This window comes from Apteryx rowi, unplaced genomic scaffold (assembly GCF_003343035.1).
Source record: "Apteryx rowi isolate R43461 unplaced genomic scaffold, aptRow1 scaffold_80, whole genome shotgun sequence".
Classification (NCBI taxonomy): domain Eukaryota; kingdom Metazoa; phylum Chordata; class Aves; order Apterygiformes; family Apterygidae; genus Apteryx; species Apteryx rowi.
Genome location: NW_020451094.1, coordinates 142,783 through 170,737, shown reverse-complemented (window position 1 = coordinate 170,737; position 27,955 = coordinate 142,783). Strand labels below are relative to the sequence as shown.

At 40.5% G+C, this 27,955-nt stretch overlaps 1 protein-coding gene across 2 annotated transcripts in view; it reads right to left on the bottom strand.

Moving 5' to 3' along the window:
• The window catches only part of DNM3 (dynamin 3), a 177,372-nt gene that overhangs the window by 9,171 nt on the left and 140,246 nt on the right, over positions 1-27,955 (bottom strand). For both annotated transcript variants that reach the window (XM_026089156.1, XM_026089155.1), the window contains exons 17-19: positions 17,850-18,014; positions 12,503-12,729; positions 11,018-11,254 (exon numbers count right to left, since the gene is read on the bottom strand). In XM_026089156.1, coding sequence (XP_025944941.1) covers positions 11,018-11,254; positions 12,503-12,729; positions 17,850-18,014 — 629 coding nt within the window. The remainder of the gene's footprint in view (positions 1-11,017; positions 11,255-12,502; positions 12,730-17,849; positions 18,015-27,955) is intronic.

Below are 27,955 nucleotides of genomic sequence, written 5' to 3'. Positions count from 1 at the left end.
TACTCTGCTGTTAACACACTGCTATGCGAGTGCGAACTAGAAAACAAGATGCCAGTCACACGGCAGTCTGAAGCAAAGCTTGCACTACTTTGACTCCCAGATTTAAATCCTGCAGTTGGTCCCGTGCAATGCATTTGGTCACCTCACCAGCCATTCAAACACAACACACACAGAGACCGGCCTCATCCTACCTGCAGCCAGGCTTGTCCTTCACAGTCTTGGGGTACCTCTACAGCTTCTTTCTTGTGATCACACAGCATCTCAGCGATCCAGCAACCAGAGGCACTTAGCACACGTGGCCACGATGTGGGAGAGGGGCTGTGGTGTTGTGTTACAGGGCGAAGTGCAACTCAGAGAGGACCCTGCATAGTCTGCCTCCCGTTAAATGGCCAGAAGCCCTGGATATGCCCCCGGTGGACAATGGTGATGTCTCACATTTTGGAATGAAGGCACATGAGAGATGTGCAAAAGCACCTCTAGGCTCTCCCCTAACAGTCTCGTGGGAAGTCCCTAGTTGCACATGCCAGTAAATACAGCAAGAGAGGCTGTGCTCCCGGATCCTAGGCTGGGGCGCAGTCGAGACGGCCAGCTAGGGTCAGAAACCTTGGCTTCGTTAGCCCCAGGCACACAGAAGCAATTTGCCCAAGCTGAAGATCAAGTCAAGGTGAGAGAAAGGACAAGCCCAGAAGTTGCCTGTCACTAGCTTTCCCCATGAAGGTGAACAGTCATTCTGTGACCAGTTTTACACTGGGAGTGCAATTCAGTCCTTCCCCCGCCCTGAGATCTCAGCTGCAAAGTCAGGAGGAGAGGTCAACCCCACATGCTTCTTGCCTATTCCCCCCACTTTGTGTGTGCAGCAGTGACTGAAAGAGCTCCAGCAGCACCAAGGGACAGGGAGGGCCTGGGCATCCAAACCGTCGCCCGGGGATAACTGGGCCAGCAAACCAGCACTGGGCTGCTCCTTGTAAATACAGCACGTGGAAACCACGGTCCCACCTTCCTTTTTTGCTCTGAGCTCTTCTGAAAAATGAAAGTCTGAGGAAGCCTAGCGTGATTCCAGCACGACTGCGCTCCGAGTGTGAAGGGCAAGCAAAGGTTACGTAAACGCGCTTGCCAGACCCTCTAAATTGCAGTAATCCGGAGAGCAAGAGCAGCAGGGGGAGCTCCAATCCGCTTCTGGACACAGCGCAAAGGAAAATCGGAGAAAAACAACCTCCCCCAGATCTGTGCTCTGCACTAGCTGCCGTGTCAGTGAGTAAATATGTGACTAAGCCCAACTAAATGTTTAGTCTGAGGCCAAAGATGATACTGGTAGAGACAACATGGACCACATTTCTCTGCTTTATCAGCCTGTGATTCCCTCCGCCTGGGAGGGGACTCGCTGCATTAGCTGTTCCCAGGCTACAAAAGGCTGGTCCAGATTCATAGAAAGCTCCTTCTTATAAAAATGCCATTTCTGTGGTAATTCCAATTTGGTTATTGTCTCAAACATTTTAACCGTGTTGCCAAGTTTGGGGGCCGAGTCCCACAGCCTGGCCCCTTTAAGGGTCTGCTGAGTCCATTTTTTTTAAAGGGAAACAGTGTTTGCAAAAGTTAGTGCTAAAGGGGCAGGGGATCATAGGTCCCCAGGGTTGAGTAAACGAGTCTGCAGAAAGAATCAGTTCTTCTAACTAGCACACATTAAGCAGACATAAAGAATTTACCAATGAAAACTGTGGACTAAGTATGTATTTAATAACTCCCTGATGTTGCTGCAGAGACTCCTCCTTTGAAGAGCTCAGTGGGGTTTTGAACGAAGGATAACTCTCACCCCCACCAAAAAACTTTAAAAAGGAAAAGTTTTATATTTATTTTTAACCTAAACAGCACACCCTAATTTTTCAGTTTTAAGAGAACTCCTAAAAACTTTAGGTAGGCAAATGCAGAGCAAAAGAAGCTAAATAAAGCAAGTCTAGACTTAAAATTCTATCGGAAACATATGGGAGCTCTTCAAGCTTTTGCTTTTTGAGAAGTGCTATCACTCCACACACAGAGTCCACAAAATATGCTTTCAGTAAAGCACAGCTGTAATTACCATGGGAGGCCCAGCTTTAAGAAGATGGCTTCTCTTTTCAAAGTGCAGCTAACATACTTCTAAATAAAAGGCTTTCATTTCCACTTACATTTTACATTCTTGTTTGCTTGTGACCACCAGAGAACACTTGCAGAAGGCATGCACATAACCATATTTTATGATACATTTCTATAGATTTGAAGTTGTAAACAAAAGTCCATTATTCTCCCTCTCTCAGAGTACCCTGATATTTTACATTGTCTTTGCAGAATTTAACAAGAAAATATTTAAACAAAATCTCTAAGCGGTTTTAAATCTGCCTGCAGGCAGATTTAATTTTAGGTGAGAATAAAAATCTGGATGTGAAGCATACAATAATGGGATTAAAGAGTAACTTGCTTTCTTTAGGTAAGGAATAAATATCATTTCCTCATTCAGGTGATTTATTTACAGAGAATAGGTAGCCAATTTCCTAGGCTTCTCCTTGGGACTACTGTAATGCCTTGACTCATTTGATTTTTATACAGGTTTCACTGTTTCACTAAGATCCTAAGAGACCCACACAACTTATCCTCTACTTTTCCCCGTTCTTATATCAACCTCTGTATCTTTTATATGGTACCTCTAGACCTCCATCAGCTTCTGGATTTAGCAGAAAATCCAAACCAGGAGTGAAACTACTGTAAACCATGATGGTCAAAGAATAGAAGTGAGACATGGTTTGTAGGTTTGATCAGGTAGTCTACCTACTACCTGTACTTAGAAACTCTTTCTTGACTAGAACAGATGCAACACGGCAACTGTGGAGTCTCCAGGACAACTCAGGAAGAAGTATCTTGAGCAGCAGAAGAAAACGAAGAGGAATAAAGAGACTTGACACTAGTGACACAGGTTACATGAAAATAGGAAAAGCAGAAAAAGGATGATGACAGTAAAAGGAGTAAAGGAGGACTCATGGCCAAGAATCAGGAGGAGCAGGAGATTATGGGAGAAATGAGAAACAGCACTAAATGGTGATGAAAGGAAAAAGTAATAGGGGAACATATGTCTGAGATTGTCCCTTATCCCAACATAATGGTTCAAGAGAGTAAAAATTTCTCTGATTTGTTTCTGTACTGGAAAATGCCATTTTGTCAAACATGAAATGTTTCTAGCAAGCATGCCCAGAGGATTGCTATTGTAAGGCAAGTCAGGAACAGATGGACTGAGAGGCACAGCACACTCTCTGAGGACAAATGCCAGTTCTGAAGTAGCTCTCCAGCTGAACACATATATATCAGGCTCCACAAATGCATAGAGTGTGTGACTGCACTGCCAGATTATTCAATTTTGTCTGATGCCTAATTATTCCTTTTCAGTCAAAGAAAAAAAAAAGTAATAGTGAATCTGAAGAATGTGTCCTTCCACTAGCCACCACTACACTGCAGCAATGTATATATCCATTAATTCTAATACTAACACTGTTCAAAAGCATTAGGATTATTGAGGTTCCACTCATTTAACTTATTATGTATTCATAATATGAATTGCCTCTGAAAGGGATGTAAAATATGCTCCACTAGACTAATTCCTTTGCAACTTAAGCTGGGTTTTCTATATGACCATCATAAATTAACTTCTATCACAAACACACACAAATATATTTATGTTTATGTGGGTGTTGCATTTTGGAGTTAGTCATTTTAGGGAATTTATACGTCATATGGAAAATTCAGCTTGAATAAACAAAGAAATTAATTGAACAGAGCAACCAAGAAAGACTATTATTCTTAACAAACCGTATGTTCTTGTTTGCCCTTCAGCAGAGAACATGTCAAGTAAGCAAGTGTGCAACACATTAGTGGAGGACTGTCCCAACCCTTCAGAAACCCTGGGTCAGGATGGTTGAGAAGATCAAAATTCCGCCTGGAGGAAGAGGAAGCTAGGAGTGCTGAGTGCATACGTTCACAACGCTGCTCTTCCTTCCTCTGTCCACAGCAGATGATGTCAACTGAAGGGCCACAAAATCAGCAGGAGGAACTATCTTGGAATAGTAGTTGAAGCCCTGTGTACTGTTCTGTGTTCAACTGCAGTGTTCAGTGTCAATAAGAATCATGTGTATCCTGTCTTTAAAGATCACATCTACTTCTGCCCACTCTGTTCTTCCTTCTTACTCGCCTCTCCTTTCTCTTTGACCTCCCTTTGTCTTTTTGTCTCTCTCCTCTTTWCTTACCTTGGTGTAAGGAAGGGAGCAAACATCCTGATTGTCACCTCCAGCTGGACTTGCACCTATTCGTATCCATGATGACAGCCACTAAGATGATTATCAGTGTCACGGTTATTAATGTGACCATTGAGTGCCTTTCTTTTCACTAATGATCCAACACAGTTTGCAGGGGACAGGAGAGTTTACAGCCTTTCACGCTGCCTGCAGATTCAGAAAACTTATACTAACACTGCTTTCTTTCTATTTACTGTCATATGTTTTCTCTTCCAGCATAAAGAAATCTAGAAAGGCCCTGCTATTCTGCCCACTCTTCCAAACATGGCAAGAAATTTCCTATTAGACACCCTTGCTCTAGTCCTGCATAGCCTTTATGGCAACCATTATTTAGCTACTCTGTTATGAGATTAAATAAATAGTAGGGACAAAACATATCTTTGGGTTCCTGTCAGTATTCCTGGCAAACAGCATTTGCTATTGTTCAACTCTACTTTCCTTTTTCAAGTTCAGAGTTGCTAAAAATAAAAACCACTTCCTTTTACTAATAGTATATTGAGAGAGAAAAAGCTAAGATGGCAAAAAAAGCTTTTGCTGAAAATACCTAACAGAATAAATTACTCACTCATCCAGCTCACCAGCTGACACTCCCAAAGCAAGCTTCAGCTGTGCTTGCTGACTGCACTCCCAGCAGTATCTTTATCCCAGAATCACTTCTTAGAACTCTTCCCAGGTTCCTTCTTCTCTCCATCATTTCTACATACCCTTCCCCATCTTGTGGGATTGGTCTACACTGAGACAGTAATGAGGAGCCATTTCCCAGCCTGACCCACTTTGCTGATTTGGGAAAGTACTTGCAACAGTTCTGATAAAATGGATCTTTCCTAGTTCACCTGATTTTAAAAACAAATTTTGCTGAATAAGTTTTAAAACAGGCAGGAGAAAATAGCTCAGGAATGATATTAAAGACAATCGAAACTATTTGAGATATAATAAACAGACTAAACCTAAAAAACACGTAAATAAGTGACTTTTGAGAAACATTTGCTCAACCGTCATAGTACATTGAAGATCACAACCTATCAGAAAATTCCTACACCACTGAAGAAGTAAAGTGGAGAGCCTGCCTCTGGCTTATGAAAGGAGATGCTGGTGGGAGTTAGATTCAGTGCCAATAGGTTTAGTACCTAGACTGGAATGACCAACATCAAATAAACTTTGTTTTATCTGACCTTTAGGACAGCTATCTAGAGGAGAAGTATATGAAGGAATATGGTGAGCAAAACCCCACTGCTAATGTAGAAGAAACCATCCTTTTGGGAGCAGTGGTCAATGAAGCTCTTGGAGCAGAAGTGGGGAGACTCCTGCATCTCTCTCACAGCATTACAGTTTAGGCAGCTGAAGAGTCAGTTCTGTGCAAATGCTGTTCCAAATTTCTCTTACGATCAGCATTGCAGAGTTATAATGAAACCACAAGAGTTGATGTATTGTGATATTTTACATGTTTTTAAATGTGCTGTGACCTGCTTTCTGGCCAACCCCTCCAACATTCATTCTTATTCAGAATGCTACTTATTTGTTGCTTCCATTAGGACTGAATCCGCCAGATGACCCTAGTTAAGATGACAAGCATTCCTCCACTGTTTTTTGCACAAGCTAGTATGGTTACCCTAAGTAAAGACAGCTAGTGTTTCTAATGGTCATCACAATCACTGACACCAGGCTGCTGTAAAGAAAGATTGCCAGATACTGCAGTTTGAAAACTGGATGGAAAACATTAAAAGAAGATAGAAACGCAAGGAGCAGGAGACAGATTTACAAAGGTGCCAGGGAAGGGATAAATTGGAAAGAAACCAACATAAGATGGTAAGAAGGAAAGGAGGGAATATATGGGGAAGGGAGACATGTATTAGGCAGGAAACTAAGTGAAGGGAGAATGTGAAAGAGGATGCAAACAGGATGGGCAAAAAAGGGACAGTGAGTGAATGGCAGAAAGAGGCAAAGACAAAATAGTGATAAAGGTGGGAGCGAAGGAGGGGAAAATCAGATCTCCTTTCTAAGATATAAGAGAAAATAAATGGAATCTCCTGCTCAAAGCAGCCAGCAGCAAAAGGGACGTATTACTGTGTGTGCATTTGAACAAGAAATGTAAATTAGACTGATAATAAATTACACAGAGGTGTCTTCCCCCAGGGCAGAAATCACAGAAAGAATAATTTATAGTCTCACAAATCTCATGATTTTTGAGTACTTGGATAGGCAGAGTTAGAATCATACTGACTAAGGAACAGCAGTATTTTCAGCTGTGATGGGCTCTGGCTTTGCAGCACTCCATACAGCTGTATGTTCTTTTGACCACAGACATGAAATGGCTTAATTGTCCCCCTTTAAATTCAGCAGGATTTTGAAATCCCTCCTGATAACACTCTTGCCTCTTTGCATGCATGAACCATTCCTAATTACTGATTATACTTTTTGACTATAACCTTCACTGAATGTCATTCAAAAAGGCAAACTGACATGGCTGTGGGACAGTGCCGTGCTCTTCAGCTTGCATGTTCAGACTGAGATCATCGAACTCAGCATGAAAATGCTTTAAAGGTGGGCACCTGTTCATCCTGCCAGAAGAGTTTGATGTAATGGCTATTTGACTATTAATTATATTCCATTAAAATATAGTAGCATGTTTTTAAGGCTGCAAGGTCAAACTCTCAGAAGAGAGAGGATTCCCAGGGTAAGGAAGGATAACCCTTCTGGCCTTACATGCCTATGCATTATGACAGATTGTAGTCAGAGGATCACATGCAATTTTTGCAAGGGATCCCCTTATTGTTTGGTGCACAGGGTTAGACTTTTCACTAGATCTTTCCAAAGAACTCCGATCCCTAAAAATCCATCACAGAAAACTTTAACTTAATAGTCAATATTTGGCAATCAAAGAACTGAGTACAGAGCCTGGAAACCAGAAAACATCAAGCAGTGATACTTTCTGTAGTGCTTCTGGCTTTGTCTGGAATTTTCTAACCGTAATTACTATCAAATAAAGGTATTTTTCTGCACTGGGGTGGCAGGAATACATAACGATAGCTTACCACGTAGATTAGTTCAAACACAGTAGGTCATGTAATTAACCTCAGTGACATAATAAAATGTAGCTGCACAGCCACCCCCTTCCCTGCTGACTGGCCGTGCGTTGAAGTGAACTGCAGGGAGACAGCTGAAAGAGGTGGTAGGCAGGGTATGGGGCTGTTCACGACCAGCATGATATGAATTCTCTCTCCCCTGCTTGCTTCACATTTAAAGATCATCCTCAGTCTGCAGGGACTGTGCACCAGCAGGCCTCAGCAGGAGAACATATGTGCTCAAAAGCATTTATTTTCCTGCCTGTTTGAAGAGACATTGCAGCCCTCCGAGACCTATGTTTAACCAGGTCCCAGGGTTTCACCTCAAGTGGGATCATGTGCGTTTTAATGACAAAGTGAGGAATAATCTTTGGTCCTTCCTTGGGAAAGCCTTCCTGAAGCCACGGTAGCACAGCAGAGCAGGCTAGAGAGAGAAGGGGAGCACCCTCGCACCTCCACTGCCACCATGGGCCCTGCTGCCAGCAGAAAAACAGTTCCAATTCAGTTGTTCTCCTTGTGACAAAGCTGAGATTCCCATTCAGGGCATTTAAATGTCATAAATCAAAGCATCTACAGTAGAACGAAAATTGATCAAGATCAGGCTTTCCTAACAGGGGGGAAAACACACACCATGGCAAGCTAAAGTGGTTCAAGTGTCTGCTTAAAGCTACCTTACCAAAGCGAGTGCACAGCTGCATTTTCTTTTAAAATACTACTGCAGCCTTTTAAGAGAGAGGGGAAATAATCTAAATTCTGGCAGTGGGGAATATTTCACAAATCATATATGCTTTGGCATCAAGCCCTTAACAAAGCCAGGGGCCTTTACTCACAGGCTTTGCTGGGAGAGATCCACCCACATCAAGTGGGATTAATTAAAAGAGGCATGTATCATGCAAATAGTTTCTGTTTCCTTACAGAAATAGTCAGAGCACATAACCCAAACCAGCTTTAGAATCAGAGCGAAGCAAGGAAGAAATTATTTCCTGCTCCCCTAACCCTTTTCCTTTCCCTGTACAGTAAGTGAGGAACAGCGAGAAAATGCAGAGCTCAGTTTCTGCACAATTGCTATGACTAAATGCTAATAAAGTTGAAAAAAAAAAGGATTTTTTTTTAAAGGCAGGGGCTACATCTCAGTAATAAAGTGGCAAATTCTCCAAACAAAATGTCTTTATCATCGGAACAGGATGGTTCAAAACTTACCCCCGAAAATGACCTTTATATCTTGCGGCAGAACACATGAAAAAAGAATGCTTATATTTCTTTGGCACATCAGGGTTTTCAGCTCCACGTGACAGTGATGGGAGTGCAAAGAAAGCTTCTTTGGAAAGCTAGAACAACTTTAAAAATACATGTTTCTTCTCAGGAAGCTAAACTATTTCCCTAGATATGACAAATCCTGACACTTCAAGGAATCATTGCAGAAAATGGTGGTAAAGCAGAGAGAGCACAGAGCCTCAGTACAAAAAATAAGTCACAGAGAAAGCTCAAGTTTCCACAAGAACTCTTCCTCAAAACTATTTCTTTCCTTTTAATATCTCAGACCCATTTTCTGAGTCAATTTCCTACGATCCTGCAAAGGCTGTTATTAAAACCAGACGAAGCGTAGCAGAAATTCCAAGGCTCAAAAGAAACTTTTAATAGGCACCAGAGCCTGCCACACTGTCCCCCTCAGGTGATTTCCCCTGCAGCCCCTTCCCTGGGATTTCCTTTCTCAGAGTTTAGTCAGCAGGAGAAACCTGAAGTTTCAGCAAAAAGGCAAACCCTTCCTTCATTCTTAAGCATCTGAGATTTTTATATCTGAGGCTTTCATAGCTCTAAAAAAGGAGAACCAGGATCCAGTCCAGAAGATGGGTATTGCAGACATTTCTTCCACAAAAATGTCAGGCAGTCATACACTCAATTATATATCCAGCTACAGCATTTTAAAAGCACTGACCTYCTTTATCAGCCACTGCTTTGCATGCCATCAATGGCAGCCTTGAATTAAGCTGTTCACAGGCTGCTTACCCAAGTGGCTTTTGTAAGCTGGAGATCAGAAAGGGATTTTCTATCTCACCTATCAGTTTAGCATCAAAAAGATCATCATCAGACATGCTCCTRGCAAGCATTCTCAGGAAAGCAAGATTCATGCAAAATCAGAGCCAGGCAGGACCAAGGAGACATGCTCATTCGCAAGGCAGGCAAGGTGAGAGCTGCTGGGAGCTATGGTTCTCTCCAGTAGTACAACTGACCAAATACTGGACTTCATTTCTCTCTCTCGTGTGTGTGGATTTATTCTCTGATGGCACAGTGGAAACACTGATGCTACTGCCCTTCAGCTCAGACCAAAAATCTTCCATCTAGAGGACTGCATTTCAACTTCCATCTTTTCAGTGTGAAGTTTAGTACCCAGAAAGGCAATCTGTGTTTCTCCTCAGTAGTCCTAATCTGAGCTAGGATATCCACTAAGGTGAAAGAGTGCATTTCATAATTGGGCGCTGATGCAACACACTTTTCATAGGAAATGTATAAAAATGCTTCATTCATTTGATATACTTCATTTATTTATTCTTTATATTATAAAGAGCAATTATAATAGAAGTACCGAGCCTCAAAATTAAGTTACTAACAGCTATGACATATCTTGCCTATTTAAAAGAAAGCATTTAGTAGTTTTTCTCCAAAGGCAGATTATGGTTTTATTTTCAATTGCTATTTTTAAAATGGAAATGTGTACATTTTCTTTCTGCTTCTATTTTAACCTGCATTTCTTGCAAACTGTTAATTTCAGTGTAACAGTAAATTCATTAAAAATGGAGAAACCCTTTGGTTTGAATGTGGCCTAATCTGCCCATGCCTCTCATAATTTAGGAAGTTACTGAAGCCCTTGGAATCAGAACTTTTCACATTTATGAGTGATTAAGAGTATTAGGTCATAGTGAAAATAAATCTTACGGATATTTTATTCAAATATTTTGCAAAAACAAACTCCAGTTAATGCCACACAGAAAAATTATAAAATATACAAAGCTACTTTTAAAAGTACTGATAAATACAAAGCCCTTGGAAGGAAAGGAAACAATGTGATCATGAAAATACTGCTCCTTAACCAACCATTTTGTGCTATATGACCTACACCATTAGTCAACCATGGACTGTTTTCAGCTGGCTGTAAATTATTTGCACTGTGGAATAAAAGTCAGACTCTGATCACTTTGTTCCRCTGATTCTACAAGGGCTTGCTCTTGTTCTCCCCCAGAAGACCCATTACTTCCTCTGGTGAGAACTCAGAATGACTAAAGCGAGTTATTGTACCCAGTGCCACTGTTCTAGTGGAGGAATAGATGACTTTTATCTTTACGAACCCCTCACACGGATGCAACACAACAGTGGTTCTTAACGCAAGAGAATCTACTTTCTTTGAATCAACTGTCTGGAAAATATCTGTTTTTTTAAATGAAAAAAAAGTTTCTATCTTTTCAAAAAGTGCTATTTGTGCTAAAAATAGGTTCCTCAAAATGTCTTTGACTCACTGCAGGGAATGCTTAATTTTGCTTTGTTATAATACTTATTCAACAACGATACTTGACTTTCGTACAGAACCAGTCTGTTATGCTAAAAGAAGAGAACCATGCCCAGCACCAGGAGGTTTGGATGTCTTACCTGGGGATGCTGGGAGGAGCCCGAGTTGGCCGAGAGGGAACCTGGGGAGGTCCTCCAAGGGCTTCACCACCACTCGGAAATGGAGGCAATGGTCCTGGGCGGAATGGGACTGGGGGAGCCCCCGCCTGAGGGCCTGGAGATGGGATTGCAGGAGCAGGTCCTCGGCCAGATATAGGTCTGGTTGGGGGATTATTTAATGTAGGCCTCCTCTGAGTTGAGGGACTTGGAGGAGGTGATCTAGTGAAATATCAGAGATTAAGAAGCTCAATAAGTTTTGGAGTTTTGTCTGTTTGTTTTACAGAAATGAAAAAACTTTCTTATATCCGTGACAACATTYTCCATTGCTTGCATAGTGTCTTGAATCTGAGAAGTATAACTTAGGTGCTGAATGAGCATCACATATTTAAATTGATAACTCTCTTTTTCCCTTCATTTTTTTGTTTCTTCTGGATGTTGCTTCCCAGCTTTGAATCCCATTTGAAAGGGCTATTTAGGAATACTTTGGATGTTCACAAGAACATCTACTTCCCTCCCCACCAAATACTATTCCCCCTGCAGCTGAAGTAAAGATATCACACACACACTTACCTTTCCCACAGATAGTATGCATTAAGATGGTCAAAAATAAACATAAATGAGGTAAATAAAATGGATTTTAGTATTAGAATTCTAATAAAGTTTTGTTAAGTGGTTTTTCTAGGATGCAGAGCCTGAAGCACTGAATTCTTCTAACGGATTGCAAGTAGCAGCCTTGTGGGTACACAGTTGTGGTTAATTTGCAGATGTAGGTGGGATTACTAGAATAAGGGAAGGGAAAGAGTTGTACTCCTAAAGAAAACAAAACAGTATTTGGTGACAGAAGTGGCTGCTACCTGAAATACCAGCTAACCTATAAGTCCACTGGATGGTCCTCTCAAAGACAGGCATTTACATACACATCCATAGAACATGTATATGTGGGAAAATGTTTTTAAAATATTAGCATTTAAATTGGACCATACAGAATGAATGCTGGTCCTCATCTGCTCTGGGGCTTGTCATTTGGATTTCTGGATCTGGCTTCCTGCTAGCATAGTATAGTAGAACACAAAGCTCTTCACGTTCTAGGAAGGTCACTGCTCATTGAAACCAGAACTAGAAGCAGTCTTTCCTCGAAGATGTTCTTGAACACAACACATGATATTAGGAAAGAAGGCTGATGGCTTGCCTGGAAGGAACACACTGGTATTTAAAGTCCAGCTTGCTTCCGAGATTCTTGGCAGTATGCAAGAAAAGAAGCTTATCTGCATGTTCTTCATCTCTCAAGTACTTGAAGCAACTCAAAACATTATCTAGATAGCAGCAAGATTTTCTGATTTCCCTCATGAATGTCATTAAAAACCTGGAGGACTACCTGCCCAAAAAGAGGGGCAGGGAAGGAAGTGCTGATGCTGACAACGTCTGCCTGGCCTAATTTTCATTGCAAAATGCATATGAGATCCTTACCTGCGGGCTTGCTGAAGCCAAGAATCATCTACAGGAGGGGGTGCAGGGGTTGACACAGTGCTTGTGCTAATATCGCCAATGATTGCTAGAGCTTCCTTAAGAGCTTGGTACATGCGTAGCATTTCATCTCGCCTCTGCGCCTGTTCAGCTGACTCCTCCATTAGAGTGTTTTGGTCCTCAGAAGAATATAAGTGAGCGAGGAGCTCTGCGTTGATAAATTCTTTTACCTATTTAATGAGACAAAAAAAACCCCTTATTATTAGACTAGCCATTGAAAATACAGTACTGAACAAATACAGTGGGAGAACCACTGTACCAGGAGACAAAGCACAACTAAATTTAATCTGTTACTCCAAGAATACTATCATATAAAAGAAAGTGTAGAAGATACACAAGGAAACCAGAGCTCAGGAGGAATTACTGTGTTCATAATGAGTGCCAGGTAGACCATGGTGGAAAAGAAAGTTGCCTGTTAAATGACATGAACTTGAAAGAGAAGGCAATACTAGTCGCATGAATTTTCTCCCCTCTAATAAAAAGGGGTTGAATCAGCAGCTGTCAGTTCAGTTCTCCATAGCCCTGTATAGAAAACTCACAGGGTTACCATTAGTGACAGTGGCTTTCTCCTAATCTCTAAATACTTGGCATGAAGGGGAAAAAAAAAGAGCTCCCAGAATTACACTGCTCTTTGCTAAGTCAACTGGCAAACATTTGATCATGGAAATGCTGAGATTAGAATATATAACTAGGTAGAGGGTGTTGGTGAATTTGCATATTTGCTTATCAGACTTCTAAAATGTGTTGAGGTCAACAGGACAAAAATGAAATACCCCTCTATGTACACCTGTGTAGGATCTCCCTGTGGTTTCACAGTCAGCTTCAGCCCATCTAGGTACAGGTTCTTCTTACTCTGGCTACATCTTCCTACAACCTTGTTTATGGCAATTCCAGCAGCTATGCAGCTTTGTACCAGGTTAGATCAGGGACTGATCCAGCTGAAAACTCTCTACAGAAGAGAAATGCTAAAAAACGCTGAGCTCAGATCCAGCTGACTGTGCAATGGCCTGAGGGCTAGCTGTGGCCCAAGGAAAGGATGGCACATGCAGCTGGGCAGAGCAGATGAAAAAGGATARACGGGACATTATAGAAGCTGCCTGCATGTAGATGGGCTTAACGCAATTAGGAAGCCACATTCTGAGACTACTCTTCATGTTTCAAAACAAAGTGTTTTTGTGCAGTCGCTCCACAATGCACTGTTGCCTTTTTTTGCTTGTCTTTGAAACACTGGACATGGCTGGAGTCAACACTGATCTATGCCTCCAGGTGACACCTATGATTATAATTCATTTCCCAATGACTCCCAGGTGTTGGCATTTTGGCCCAATTCTGAGTTACTGACTAAGCAGTAAATGACAGCCAGTACCAATGCCATCAGATACTAAGTTCCCTTGGGAATGGGAATTTTCAGACTTCATAACATCTCTGTCAATTATTTTCTTAGCAACAGTTACCCTACTGTAGACCATGTCTTTCATCTCTGCCAGTTGAGAGATTCAAATATCCCATCCACACACATTCAAACTCAAGGGAGAAGTCTCAAAGTAATCTAATTTAGTATATTGATTTCCTGTTATGCCTGCCCTGGTTATAGAAACCTGGGCCACATTAAGAGAGATAAAAAGCTAGAGGTACTCTGATTAAATAAGACTGTGGTAAACAGACCAACTGCTGACCTGCTAAATCCTCGCATTTGAGACTTTTGCTGTTTTTCTGATCTATTTCTCATCTGGCTTTTTGCTCTATAAAGCCTATTTGAGCTGGAGATACTAACGATAATACATTCCCAAGATTCTGATTACATAAACCTGAGCTGCATTTGCAAGGGGGGTTGCGCTGGTTTAACTAAATTGATTTAAAATCTGACAGTTCGACAATGTTTGTGTTCAGACAAGGTCAGTAGGAACAGGCAAACTACATGGGCATGGGACCCTTCACTGTCACCTAGCAATAAAAAGGAGGCCAGGAAGGACCTTTCAGGCGAACAAAACCATATTGACTATGCTCTGCTGTCATTTCCCATTCACGTATGACAGGAGATATACAAATTCTTAGCAAAGCCTGAAAAAATTTTCCATGAGTCTCATGCTGTTTTCCAGTAGATGGTACTGATCAAGAGCCAGAATACACTACTTTCCTTATGATTGCCAAAAACTCCACATTAAAAACAGATATCATAGTTAAACAGCATCACATTCTACTTGATGAAGTGAGCATTTTAATGGCATCACTTCAAAAAAAGAAGAAGAAATAGTCCTAAAATTAAATTAAGGCCAGAGCTGATTGTAAAGGCATTGTTAAACCACAAATATCTGTTTGAAAAAAATCAGCCTGTGACAATTATCATGAGATCCCTGTCTGCACAAGACTCAAGTAACTCCCTAAACTCTTCTGGAAGGAGATGACTGCTACATTAAGGACAGTCCTTCAGTCAACCTCCTTCCTTCTATAGTCAGAGGCACTTTACTAGATAGCAGTAGATCTTCCACAATAACTGCTTTCTTCAGCTTGGAAAAGAAAGGGAAAGTCACACTTATTCATGCCTTTGCTCTTTTCGAGAAAACAGAAACAAAATCACAGGAATGGTTTAAAATGTGTTCATTCACGGACATCAGACCTGCAGTCAAAGCTGAACCAGAGCAAGCATCCTATATGCCAATACCACAAAGACTGCCCTGTCACTCCAAAACAGGGCGAGACGGGCTTGCAAGGAAACTTCAGCCATCGGCCCAGATGATCAGTGGGACCGACCACTACAAACACCAATGGCTGAAATACAAGGACGATTCATTCCTTGATTTTACATTTGCTATTAACATTTACTTTGGAGTTTGCCTACTCAGATAAGATTAATATCAGCACCGCTTATGGAGTATACATTGTCTATTGCAAGACCACCCCTCTTGTATAATCTGTGACATCTAGGCACCATGAAATACAAATTCTGAAATGTGTGTTTTGTTTGTGCATGTTTGAATTTCTAATGGTAACTCAATGCAGTTCTTTGTGGTAAATATATTTTCTTTAAGGTAATCAGCATCCACCCTAAGGGAAGAACAAGGGATACATTTGGAATACAACAGTCTAGGCTAAGGCCTCAAAACATGCTTTAGTGACAGCATCTAATTATTTTCTGTACACTACATTTGAATCTGATACTTCCCCTGAATTGTAAGTGCTCATTTACAGGCCCACAAAGTGGAAAGGAAGTTCTAGGAGTACTTGGGAGGTTACAATTGCCATGGAAACAAACTCCTTGGGATCAATTTGTTTCTAGAGTTTTGGAGGCAATGTGATGGGGCAACAGAAAGTACAGAATATGATCGTTAAAGGCGGGGGTTACTTTCATTTAACTCCTGGTGGATGGGGTGGACTTTTGAAGACTGCAACACGTGCACTGTTTAACAGGACCCACCTTCCCTCACAGCTCCACAGCTTTCCGGGTGTTTGCAGAACCTTTTGGCTTGGCTCAGCAGCCTTAACTGAAGCCTTTATTTCTCTTTTAAACAGCGTTGATTTTTTAAATTCGTATCTTAGCTACTGTTTTTTAACACGGTATTATACTGCCCGTGCTGCACAGAAACAAGCACATTAATTTTTTAGTCTCATTCTTCACAGTCTTTTAAAAAGCTTTGATTCTTTGGCACAAATTTAAATTCTAGGGTTGCGCTATAGGTCTTAGTTAACACTAGCAAGTCCAAACACAGGCTATACATTATGAGATCACTTGAAAGGAAGATCATGTTAAAAGTATGCTGTTACTGTGTGCCACTGTCACCTAGCGTGGCAGGCTTTACTAATGGAACAGCTGATGAGATTGAAAGTACAAAACATTACAGTATCCTGCTTCTGAGTAAAGCATGCACTTCAGAGACCCTTAAACTATTCTGATGAGATTGAAAGTACAAAACATTACAGTATTCTACTTCTGAGTAAAGCACGCACTTCAGAGACCCTTAAACTATTCCATATGAGGATGTGAGTGGCAGAAAATTTAATGTAAACTTTCAAAAGGAACTGCTCACCGAACTCTGCGTTTTACAAAATGTGAGCTGAAAAACAGCCTGTTCAAAAGGCACTGAAGTTGTGCTAAGTCTAAGAAGCAAGTTGCCAGCTGTGATCTGGAAAGAGCAAAGGGAACAGGCCCACCATAAGAATTAAAAATCACTGCTGATTTCAGGGAAAAAAAGGTATTTCCATTGTTCCCATGCTCTTTTGCAAAAACTCACCCATGACTAGAGCATAATCTGGAGTCTGACTTCCTTAAACCTAAAGGAGTTAACAGAATTTGTCTTGCCCTTGTGTGAAAATTTTGCTTGTATTGTATGTATGAGGAAATCCTATTGAAATTTCCTATCCAACTGCCTAAAATTCTTAAGTATAACACAAATTCCACAGGGTTAAATGAGATCCATCAGTCCAAAGCTAAAGGTGGCTCTGAGTCAAAAGTAAATGCTACTTTCTAATCAGATTTGCTTTACAGTGTATTGTATTCATAACAACTGATTTGTTTGATGACTTAACAGGCTACAGAAAAGGTGTCATCCAGAACTAACAGAAGTTGTGCTTTCCATTATTAATTTATATGGCAGTAATAGCAAACCTGGTTCAACACGGTCTATTCGGAACTCTGCCAGGAAGTGAAGGCTGAGATCCTAGCACAGTGGAAAAACAATGATATCGCAAGCTATTCCCTTAATCAAATAACCTTCAGATCAAAGAAAGACACACACAATAAATCAAACAACTACACCTGCTTATCTAAACAATACTGCCCAAGGCTTCTAGATTTTTTCCTTAAAAAATGATAATCTGCAAAAATAAAGAAATCCAAACAAAATAACAACTGCCTTAAGAACCCAACACAAAGGGCTGCAGACTGAAAATGAAGGAGCACAACTCTGCTCTGCTGCTCACACAAACTGCCTAGATGGAGCTCCCAACCCCAACTGGTCCTGTGACATCAAAAGCAGACGGAAGGAAAGTATCCTACCTTTAAATAACAATTTACATACTGATTACGACATAAGCCAATTCAATCTTATATTGAAAGCACTGTAGCATTCTGGAGTAAGGACACAAAGCACTGCACCAGCCTTTTARAAAGCTGCAGAATTTTGTTAGCGCTATTACAGAAGATTGGAATATTTTGTTTTAGAGCGCGAAATTTTAGGAGCCTGTTCCCCTCTTTGCTACATGCTGCTGTCACCGCTACATTCAAGAGGTGTGTTTCTATGAAAGTCAGAGATTTGACAGACAAGTAAAAGTAATTTTGAACCTTGTTACTTACGTTATTGATCATAAGGTGCATGATGGTTTTCGGTATCAAATCTCGGATACACTTGTTGATAATAGACATGTAGGAGTCCACAAGGTTGCGAATTGTCTCCACCTGTCTCTCCAACTGGGGGTCCATTGAAAAATTGTCTGCTTGGCCATTCTCATCATTTTCAGTCTACAGAGAAGCAAAAAGGAAAAGTCAAGTCTTTCAGAATGCTGAAAACTGGAAACATATCGGGAATAAATCTGGACTTACGTTGTAGTAATCCAGCAACATAATTCATACAGAGAACGCCTGGAGGTTAAAATATGAAGCACCGGCCTGTTTAACATTAGTGTTTAGCATCATGAAATCTGGGCTTTTAGAGGTTAATGTAATATAAGACATGTGAGTATTTTCAGAAAGTACATTATATATTTCTGCACAAACTTGGAATTTTATATCAAAGAAAGTTTTGGGACACAGGTGTGTGAAGGTAAACAAAAGCCCAAGAAATTATTTCAGACCACTTGGTGCATTACTTATTTCCAAATCTCTTACCACTGAGATTCAGCCAGCCTGACTCATGCAAGCACTGAGCAGCACTGTAAATCTGGATTTTGAATTTGACCCTCCTATGCGTAAAAAACCATCCTTGTTACTTAAGGCTGATTCAGTTGTGACAAACTCAGCAGTTCAGCCCCAAACTTGTTAGATGTGAATAGCACCTCTATAAACAAAGGATTTATGATGGATAACAGTAAAAGCATCTTTGGTTCCAGTGCTCATGGCTCAGCATAACACAGGCTGGTTTACATATTAGAGATCTCTCTTTCATCGGACAGAAATAACTTATTTGTATGTAAATAGCTGACCTAATTAAAGAAAATACCACATACTTTAACTGGAAGCTAAAAGGTATGTACTTTACTTCACAGTCTGGAGTGTTTAAAAACAAGAAAACTTAACAAAAGAAAAAAAAATCCTTTTGGCAAAAAACAAACTGCTTTCTCAGGCTCAAAGACTCCAAAAGAATGGAATTCAACCTGGAAAGTTCCCCAGACTCCAACCTACAGTATTTCTCCCCGAAAATTAGGAAAACGAATTAAGCCATACTAGCACAAAATCTAAACCTGTTCTGTTGGTAGCTAAAAACATAACATGAGGAAACAGAAATTACCTGCAAAAGATGAATAACCTATTAACAAGAACTAGTTATATGGCAGCTAGACTTATCAATATTAGCACAACTCCATTTAGATTATAGCATTTAGCTAAAATTTGCAAATCCCTATTGCTTTACAGTTTCCCTGAGCAGTTKAAGTAGGTGGTATATGAAGGTATTCTGTTACAGCTCTTCTCTAGGATATCAAATTAATATAAAAAACTATACTTTTTATACACTGGCTGCAGGATGAGTAGGTGTCAAATGAAGACTTCTAAATTGGCTGATATTTCTAAATCCTGAGTGCCTCCAATTTGCAATGCCCAAACTGAGACGCTTTAAAAGACCTTGATTTTTAGCACGTGGACAACCCACATCTGAATCGCACAAATACTGTACTACAGCATGTCAACACAACTGAGATGTCAAAAATGACAGTCACCTTGGAGACCTTGGTCTCAAGCAGCTACACCATACCATTCCCCTTCTCCAGAAAATACAATCTGTATCAGTTCCTAAGCGGTAATAAGTCTCACGATGGAGTGAACCTCATTCATATGAAATGGATTTGGTAAGTGAAAAAACATTAGAGCTAGATATGAAAACGTGTCACCAAAAAAGAGGCTTCTCCTTGCATGAAAAACCATCCTTACTAAGCCACCAAAGAGATTCCTAATCTGACCTCCTACTCTGCTCATGCAGCACTGGCAGGTAGACTGCTTCATATTTACTCTTTATAAACAGTGGCTGGATCTGTCCAGTCCAGATTAAATGGCCACAGTTGTGATTTGTTAAGTTGTAGTTTTATTAAGAAAGGAGATCTAATATACCATTAAAAAAAAACAAACCCCTAAATGCTTGTAAAAGAATAGGTTATAACAACTTCAAAAGTTCAGACAGTTTTTTAAGTACAGCCAAATTACTGGACAAACAGCTAATCTAAAGACATTAAAAACAATTAGCAGCACTTCCTAAAAATCTTGGGATGGTGAAGGACACCAAAAGAGCTCTTGATGCAAATCTTGTTTTCAGTTCTGTTACACTAACAGACACACTAACATACAAACTTTAATCATTTTGTTAGTGCACTGCATATGTAGAAGAGTCACAGCATGCAGTATTTTCCTTTCCCTCCATGTTTGAAAAGAAACTAACTGTAATTTTCCCCTTGAAATACCAAAAATAAATGGAAAATCATGCATCTATCATATATCCACAGGTTCAAGCCAAGCAACTACAGACAGAAAATGCCCCCTTCCCAGCTCCCCTGGACCTGTCTTGTATTCTCTTTCTTTTCCTCTTTGCTGTCTATATAAAATATAGTTTGTCCGTGCATTTTTTCTTTTAATTTTTTTTTTCTATTTAAATAACAGATTGCAATAAGATTCCTAGCTGGCTAAGCAGCAGAGTGACAGATGTTTATCATTATCCTCATCAAGGGAATGTAAAGTAAAAATAGTAATTTTCTCTGATCTTTACAGCAAAGGGTAATAGTCTGCAAACATTTAACCTTTTACATACAGACTCATAGGTGATATTTACAGAAAGTGGACAATACTTCAGGAGTCAGTCTCCTGTTTGAAACTGTAATAGAGTTGACTTTGTACTGTTGATTTATTTTCTCTAAATTCGAAAAAGATCAATCTTCCATGAGTTTACAGTAATTTATTATAAAAGCTTCTGGCCATAGTATTCTTAATCATTAGCTGTCTCAACTGAAGTCTTTCGTGCCAGGAATCATCTTCGTGTTAGTGTTTGCATAACACCCTGAGCAACAGAAATCTTTGCTTCTAACAGATTTATCTCTACGGTGCTATAGTATACCTATAAAAGTTACCAGGCTTTCTTCTCTAAATGGTCTCCACTTTGTGCCAACAGCAATGTTTGAGAATAAGGCTGCCTGGTAGCACTGTGTATGACAACAAGATAGAAGTGATGCAGACACCTTATTCCACCTACATTCCAATCTTTTAAAATGGCTAATTTTCTCACTGAGCATCATGGTGACTCTCATTTTAGTACAAGACACCCCTCAGCCCAAATGCATGCTGCCATACAGTACAGAAATGCATTTGCAGGTCGGTTGGAATGCATAAACCTGAACAAGAATACTTAAAAAATCCTCACATCTGTCTAACCACTGAAAAAATACATTTAAAGACAAGAATGAACATTTCAAGACATTATCTTATTGATGACCAAGCCGTAAGCCCTGTGTTTTCAGCCTACCAAGCATTTTTTCAGTTTAGTTAAGAGAGCAAGGCAGTCAGCAATGGTGTCACTGAAACAATGATAATGATGGTACCTGATCACCAACAGTTTTTTATAATCAAAATTGCTACATAAATAGCTGCTCTTCAGAATCTTCCTTGGAAAATATCATCCTACCTCTCTGAGAAACAAGAGTTCACATACAGACTGAAAATTCACTAGCGTTAATAAGCAGCCTAGCAGGGCTTTATTGCCTTATTCTCTTGGTGTGTATAAACTGTTCCAATGGTTTGGCAACTGCGCAGTCCTACAACAACCGCCATTGTCTCCAAACAACCTCTGTGACTTCTCTGACCAGAGGCAGTGCTTCATGTACCTCCCGTGCCGTGCTGCCGGAAACTGCAAGAAGGCCAAGAGATACCACCTTGGTGAGATGAACAGAAAAGGAGAATGAAGAAGCCAAAAAGAGCTTTCTGTGCTTCCTTTCCTGACAGGCAAGGCAGCCACAAGTCTCCTTTCAGTGCTCCTCATCCTCTAGCCAGAACTTGCTAGTTCTGCTAGCAGGTGATAAATGACAATGCATGAAACTGGGCTAAGTTTTCCTGAAATTAGATGCTACCTATTTATGTTCAGTTTAGTCTGTTTTAATACTGTCAAGTGTTCTCAGGAGCAGAATATTATTACTTCAAATCAACACAATTACAACTACTTTGGGAACATTTGCAAGCCTCCAACAAAGAGAAACTACAGAAGAATCTAGAAAGCTAAAACCAGGGAAAGAAAATTAGATTCATCTTGGAAAACTCAAGCTCAGAGTTTCTGATGGAAATATACCACAGCTACAGACAAGCAATAGGTTTAAAAAATAAATAAATAAATAAATAAAAAAGAACAGAGAGGACAGAGAAGAGAAGGTAATGTGGGAGCCAGGATGGTGCTTTCATTTGTATGCAGATGTACATTGCCACAGAGGTAAGGAGACGTTCCTTCCCTTCTATGTTCTCCACATTTTAGAAGAATGAAAATAATGCATGTTCCTTACACTCTGCAGCATGTCTTAACTGTCTTTCATAAGTTGCTTTATGATCCTTGCATGGAAAGGTGCTAGTGAAACATGAAGTATGCATCACTGCTACTACCCTACCCTTCCCAGATTTAGGCACCTTCTGTACAAGTAAGGTGCAAGGCATCCCAGGAAAACAGCTATATGTAGTAAGGATCAATGAAAGCATCGCAAAAGAGATTTAAAAACTGCATGTGAAATTCTAACCACTTAAGTTTGTGGGAATTTTACTGCTGGCTGCAATGGGGTTAGGATTTCACCCTATACATGCCTGTCTACATAATTAGACAGAAATTATATCAGTCTACTGAATACTGCAAACTCTCTGGTGCATGAGGAATGATTTAATGTGGTATAACGGGATGTAGCTTTGAGTAATTACATGCCATTCAAAAAAGGAATAGTACCTCAGAATGTCAGGATAATTTTCCTGATTGTGGGAATTATAAGTATGTTGATGAATATCCCAAGAAAAATGCAGGAAGACTAATTCCTTTGGAAATTTACAGCAAAACTGGATAACATACTGAAAACAGTCCTGAGCTGGCCACACAGAGAGCTCAATACTTCTAATTTCCATGATTTCATTAAATTCAGGGCAGCTGCCAGCATATTTAAGAATGTCTTGTATAATGTTCCTGATGTCAGTTCCAAGGAGCATTTGTCTAGTGTTTTCATTAGAAAAGTGTATCAATGAATATTCTGTAATCAAAAAGGCATTCTATTAAAAATGACCTAGAAGAAGCAGACTAGAAAGTGACTGGCTAAAGGGTAAAAGTCAAAGCATCAGCAAAGCAATGCAAGGGTAGGAAATAAATCCATGACTGCTGTCAGAAACCAATAGTCTAAAAGCTACTTTCATATCTTTCATTCAGAGATGCAAGTTCATAACAAGAACAAATCTGAAAATAAATTGTTCCCTCAAAATTGTATTTGTGTTTTAATTCACAGCTGCTGAACATAGTTTTATCTATTCCTACCCATACAGGGTTTTTCTTTAATATACCAACACTCAGCAAATTGTAGCTGTCCTAAATCCCCCTCCTTTTCCTAAATCTTTACAACTGGTTCTTGAAATCCTCTTTTCATTGCATTGTGATGCTGTATATATAATTTAGTTAATATACTCTCAGCTGTACATAATGTATTTTGTGCCAGAGGACTGCTCAAACCACAGGACGGCTTCGCACAGCGAGTTCTTCTTACTGGAAGGAACAACAAGTAAATGACAGTACACTACTTTTGCGTATTTACAACAAAGCAAGCAGCAGAAAAAGAACATTTCCCCGGGTAGCTTGGAAGCCATCCTCTTCCCTCACAGAAGAGGGCTTCGCCACTCGCTCCTCTCCTGACCATACGGCCATTGCCTTCGCTGAGCCACCCACAGGCTGCCCCCCGCAAGCTACCATGCTTTCATTAGCAGCCTTGCACTGCCTAAGTACAGAGCTTATGATTCTGGCTTTCCCTTCTGCATTCCTACTTCATACCCCTGCAGAAGAAAGACATAGCCTAGCTCCATTTGATCCGAGTATTTAACTATCTGTATAAGTTTAAATAATTTTCTACTTAGATTCCTCTTTGCGATTACAGGCATTGTACAGTACAGATCATTCACTAAAACCCTCTGTTGAATCCACATACTGGTCCCCAGATATTTGCATAGCTTTAGTGATCCCAAACATTTAAAATCTACATCAGACTCAGTCCCTGCCTTCTTTGATCAAGAAACTGATTTGAAATTATGAGACTGAAAGCAATAATTTACTCCGACACATTCGGAGTTACTTTTGTCTTAGAGTTTGTAAGTCTTCTAGGGTCAATTTTATAAAGCTTTCCTATTTTTTCTTCAGAATTTACAAGTTATTCTAGTATTTAAAAAGAGGCAGGGAATTACAGACCAGTCTACTTATCTTCTGGAAAGACTCTGAAACAAATAATCAATCTATTTTTAAGCACGTAACAGAAAGAAAAAGAGACAGGTAACAACCAACAAGGTTGTCAACTAATCATGTCAAATCAATCTCATTTCTTTCCAGGATAGAGATTGAGCCCTTATGGATAAGGGAAAGAATAACATTAGATGTCACAGACTTCAGTAAGGCTCTTTGACACCATCTCGCGTGGCATCTTCATAAAGGGAAGCGTGCTCTACCAGCAATTACTGTAGTGGCAGGTATAATACTGGTTGGATGCACATTTCCATGGAAAAACTGTCAATGGCTCACTGTCAAACTGGAAGAGTCTATCAAGGGGGCTCCATACGAGCTTGTATTATTTAATGTGCTTATTAATGCCTTAAGGCCAGGATGACAGATTGCAGCCTGTGCTTATTACATTTACAGATGAGAAGAAACTGGAAGGACTGTGAGTATTTTAGAGGACAGGACCAGAATTCACAATGATCACAGWGATCTGGAGAAATAGTTTCAAAATTTAGATGAAATTCATTATGAATAGAAAGTATTTCATTTACAAAGGAATAAATCAGTTAAACACATGCAGCATGAGAATGGCCACATAAGTAGCAGCTCTGCAGAAAAGGAACTGGGGCTAGGGTGGAATATAAGCAGAGTATTAGTCAACACTGTCTTGCTATTATGAAAAAGAAAACATCATCTGAGGGAGCAGAAGCAGGACAGACTGATGGGGAAGCTCTGTTCAGTACAAGAACAGTGCATGCAGTTCTGGTCACGACACTTCCAGAAATCTGCAGCACATTTGGAGACTGTTCAGAGGAAACCACTGAGGATGTTCAGGGCTCTGTAAAATATTACCTGTAAGGAAAAACTAGGATCGATTGGGACTGATGAGTTCAGAAGAAACCAGTTGTGGAAGGGGAGAAATGAGTGTCTGTGGATTAAAAAAAAGATGGCAAACAAATATTTGGAAAATACTGTACGGTAAGAACTGAAGCGCAGAAATAAATGGCCTGGGAGACTTGCAGAGTCTCCTCAAGAAGTTAGACCAATATCCCTCAGAAATGGTATGGAGATCCTGCCTTGAGACAGGGGAAGGAACTGGACAACCTCTTGCAGCCCTCCCGTTTATTGGGTGATACTGGGTGCAAAGCAGCATGAAATTACAAGCTGGCAATACTGCAACAAGAAAGCACGTTTCTGAGAATCCACAAAAACCTGACAACATCATCTACTTTTCTTTCTGTTCTAGACAAAAATCAAGTAAATCTCACACCAGTAACAAATAAAACATTGCTGTGAATAGCAGTCTCCCCTCAGAGAACCTGTGCTGCAATTTCACCATTTGCCGCCATGTACATCTCTCACACAAAGGACTTTTACATAACCCTCCCTGCACTGTGAGTTTTGATTCAGGGCCAACAGCTGCTTCGTGCCTTTCAGAACAGACTGCTGGACAAGCAAAAGCAAAAAGAAGCTGGCATAAGGAAAACAGCACCTTTGTTTATAAAACAAATACTACTTTGGAATTTGCAAACTTTTCAGTCAAAGAATTTCCTTATCATAACAACACATGAAGTGCCCCATATTTATAGGGGCAGGCTAGAAAAAAAATCTAAGATGTGAGATACTATTGGCACAGTATTTGCCATTATTTCAGGGTAGGAGGAGGTCAGTGAATCTTGGGAAGTCTCAAATAGTGGTGTGTCACCAATTCAAGCCGTGATGATAAAGACTAGAAGTGTGATGATTAGCCTAAAAGATGTTCAGGCTGGATTTCATTATGCATTTGTTACCAAGTGCATGAAACAAATCCCCAAAGACAACAAACAGCACAAGCCAGCAGTGAATATCATTTGTAAAGGGAACAGAATCATTTGCTGTGGGAGAAGGTAATCAATGGTGGAGGCACCAGCCAGACATCTGAGGGTTAAAGCCAGTGGCTGCGCTATGCACTTCCCCGAAGAATGAAAACAAATATGAGTCTTTCAATTTCTGCCAAAGAAGATGAAAACAGAAAGCAGAAGAATCAAACAACCATCCATGATGCAGATCGGAGAAGTACTCAGAGTCATGAGGACTGAAATAACACCTAGCCATTCATCTTTTCCTCTGTTGTTTACCTCACCAGTAAAATTCTTAAAAGCCCATCCTTTGAAATGCTGGCAAAAAAAGTTCAGTATTGAAGCCTTTCACTTAGCAGTACCCATGCAAGAGAGGGTGACTAACAAAGGTTTCCTTATTCCAGCAGCCATGTGTCAGCCTTGGCTGGAGGAACCCCTTAGGGAGGAGGGAAGTGTCTCATCCTATGGGGTTAACAAGGGGCAAGTAAGTGCTCAGTGAGGGGACAGTGGCTTGTTGGGGGCAACTCCTGGAAAACACATTGCCCAAGATGACATGTTTAAAACATGGCTGATGACTTCATGGGCCTACGTATGTAATATAAAAGAGTTGCATGCTTTCCTCAAAGTGTGATCATCTTAAAGGTAGGCACCAGAATGAAGAATAAAAACTACTATTCTGTTTTTCCCAGATCTAGTACTGAGCTCCTACTCCATGGCCCCCCCCCCCCAATTTCTTTCAGCTGAGACAGTAACTTTTCAGTACTTAACATCCTGGTTTAAATAAATTTGAACATCAGGAGGAGAAGGGCAGTATGCACAAGCACTTGCATTCTGTGAGGGGTGGACTTGGAGGAGGCCTTCTAGTGGGGGAGCTCTGCACAGTGTCCAATATATGGGCTCTATAAATTACAGCCTTGCCTTTTATTTTTAGCTGATCTAATGTAATGTGTCACCTATAACTGCACTCTTTTTCATAATTAATAATGTCTAAAAAAAATATTCTGAAATTCTCCTCTGATAAGCACCTAGACAAACTTGATGTTTCCTCTATGAGGCACAGAGGAGGACATTAAACTGCTTTCACCCCCACATCCCTCTAGTCATGAGAAGTACCAGATCTCTTTTTGCTGGGCCAGACTAAGCCCTGGTTCACCACAACCTCAGTGCAGCTCCGACAAATGATCTCCACAGTAAATGATGCAAATAAGAAATGTCAGCATGTTCCAAAATTCCTCACTTAATCTTATTGCCAGTTGTATAGTCTGGATAATCAGTAAATAAATCCCTCTAACTTTGCTCAAATCCTTAGGGGCTGAATATACAGAAAGTACTTTCTAATTCACTCTCATTAACCTTCCCAGCTCTAAACAAAGCAACTTCCGACTTTTCTTAGTGTCTGATTTTTTCCACTGGCCTCTGCAACACCTGATTTAGCAGCAATGATTTCTCACTTGTGAGTTCTGCTTTGAACTGGCATTGTTCTCTCTCCTCACACATATGCTTGCTGGAATAGCACGAATCAGCAAGATTCTCAAGTCTGAAGCCCCTAAAGGGAAATTGCAGTTGCGATGCCAAGGAACACAGTCGTACGTTATTTGACTTTTCCTCAGCCAGGCTGACAGCAGAGGGGGGAGGGTGGGAGGAAGGGAAGGAGGAGGGAGAGGAAGATGGCATTTTAATAGCACCCACACTGATTTCACACAGTTGGATCACTGTGCTCCAGAGCACCACTACTTCCTTTCCCCTTTGCCTTGCGTTCAGTCAACACTACTAAGCTRGGGTGTATGGGAAGGATTCTCAATCTTTTTCTCCCAGCACAGACCACATCTTAATAGAGAAATCTGTCTTCTGGACACCTCCCCCTCCCAAGTGTAGCTGGCTAGCCCACGCTTTACCCCTGTTTCTGACAGACTATCACCAACTCAAGCGCTGCACAC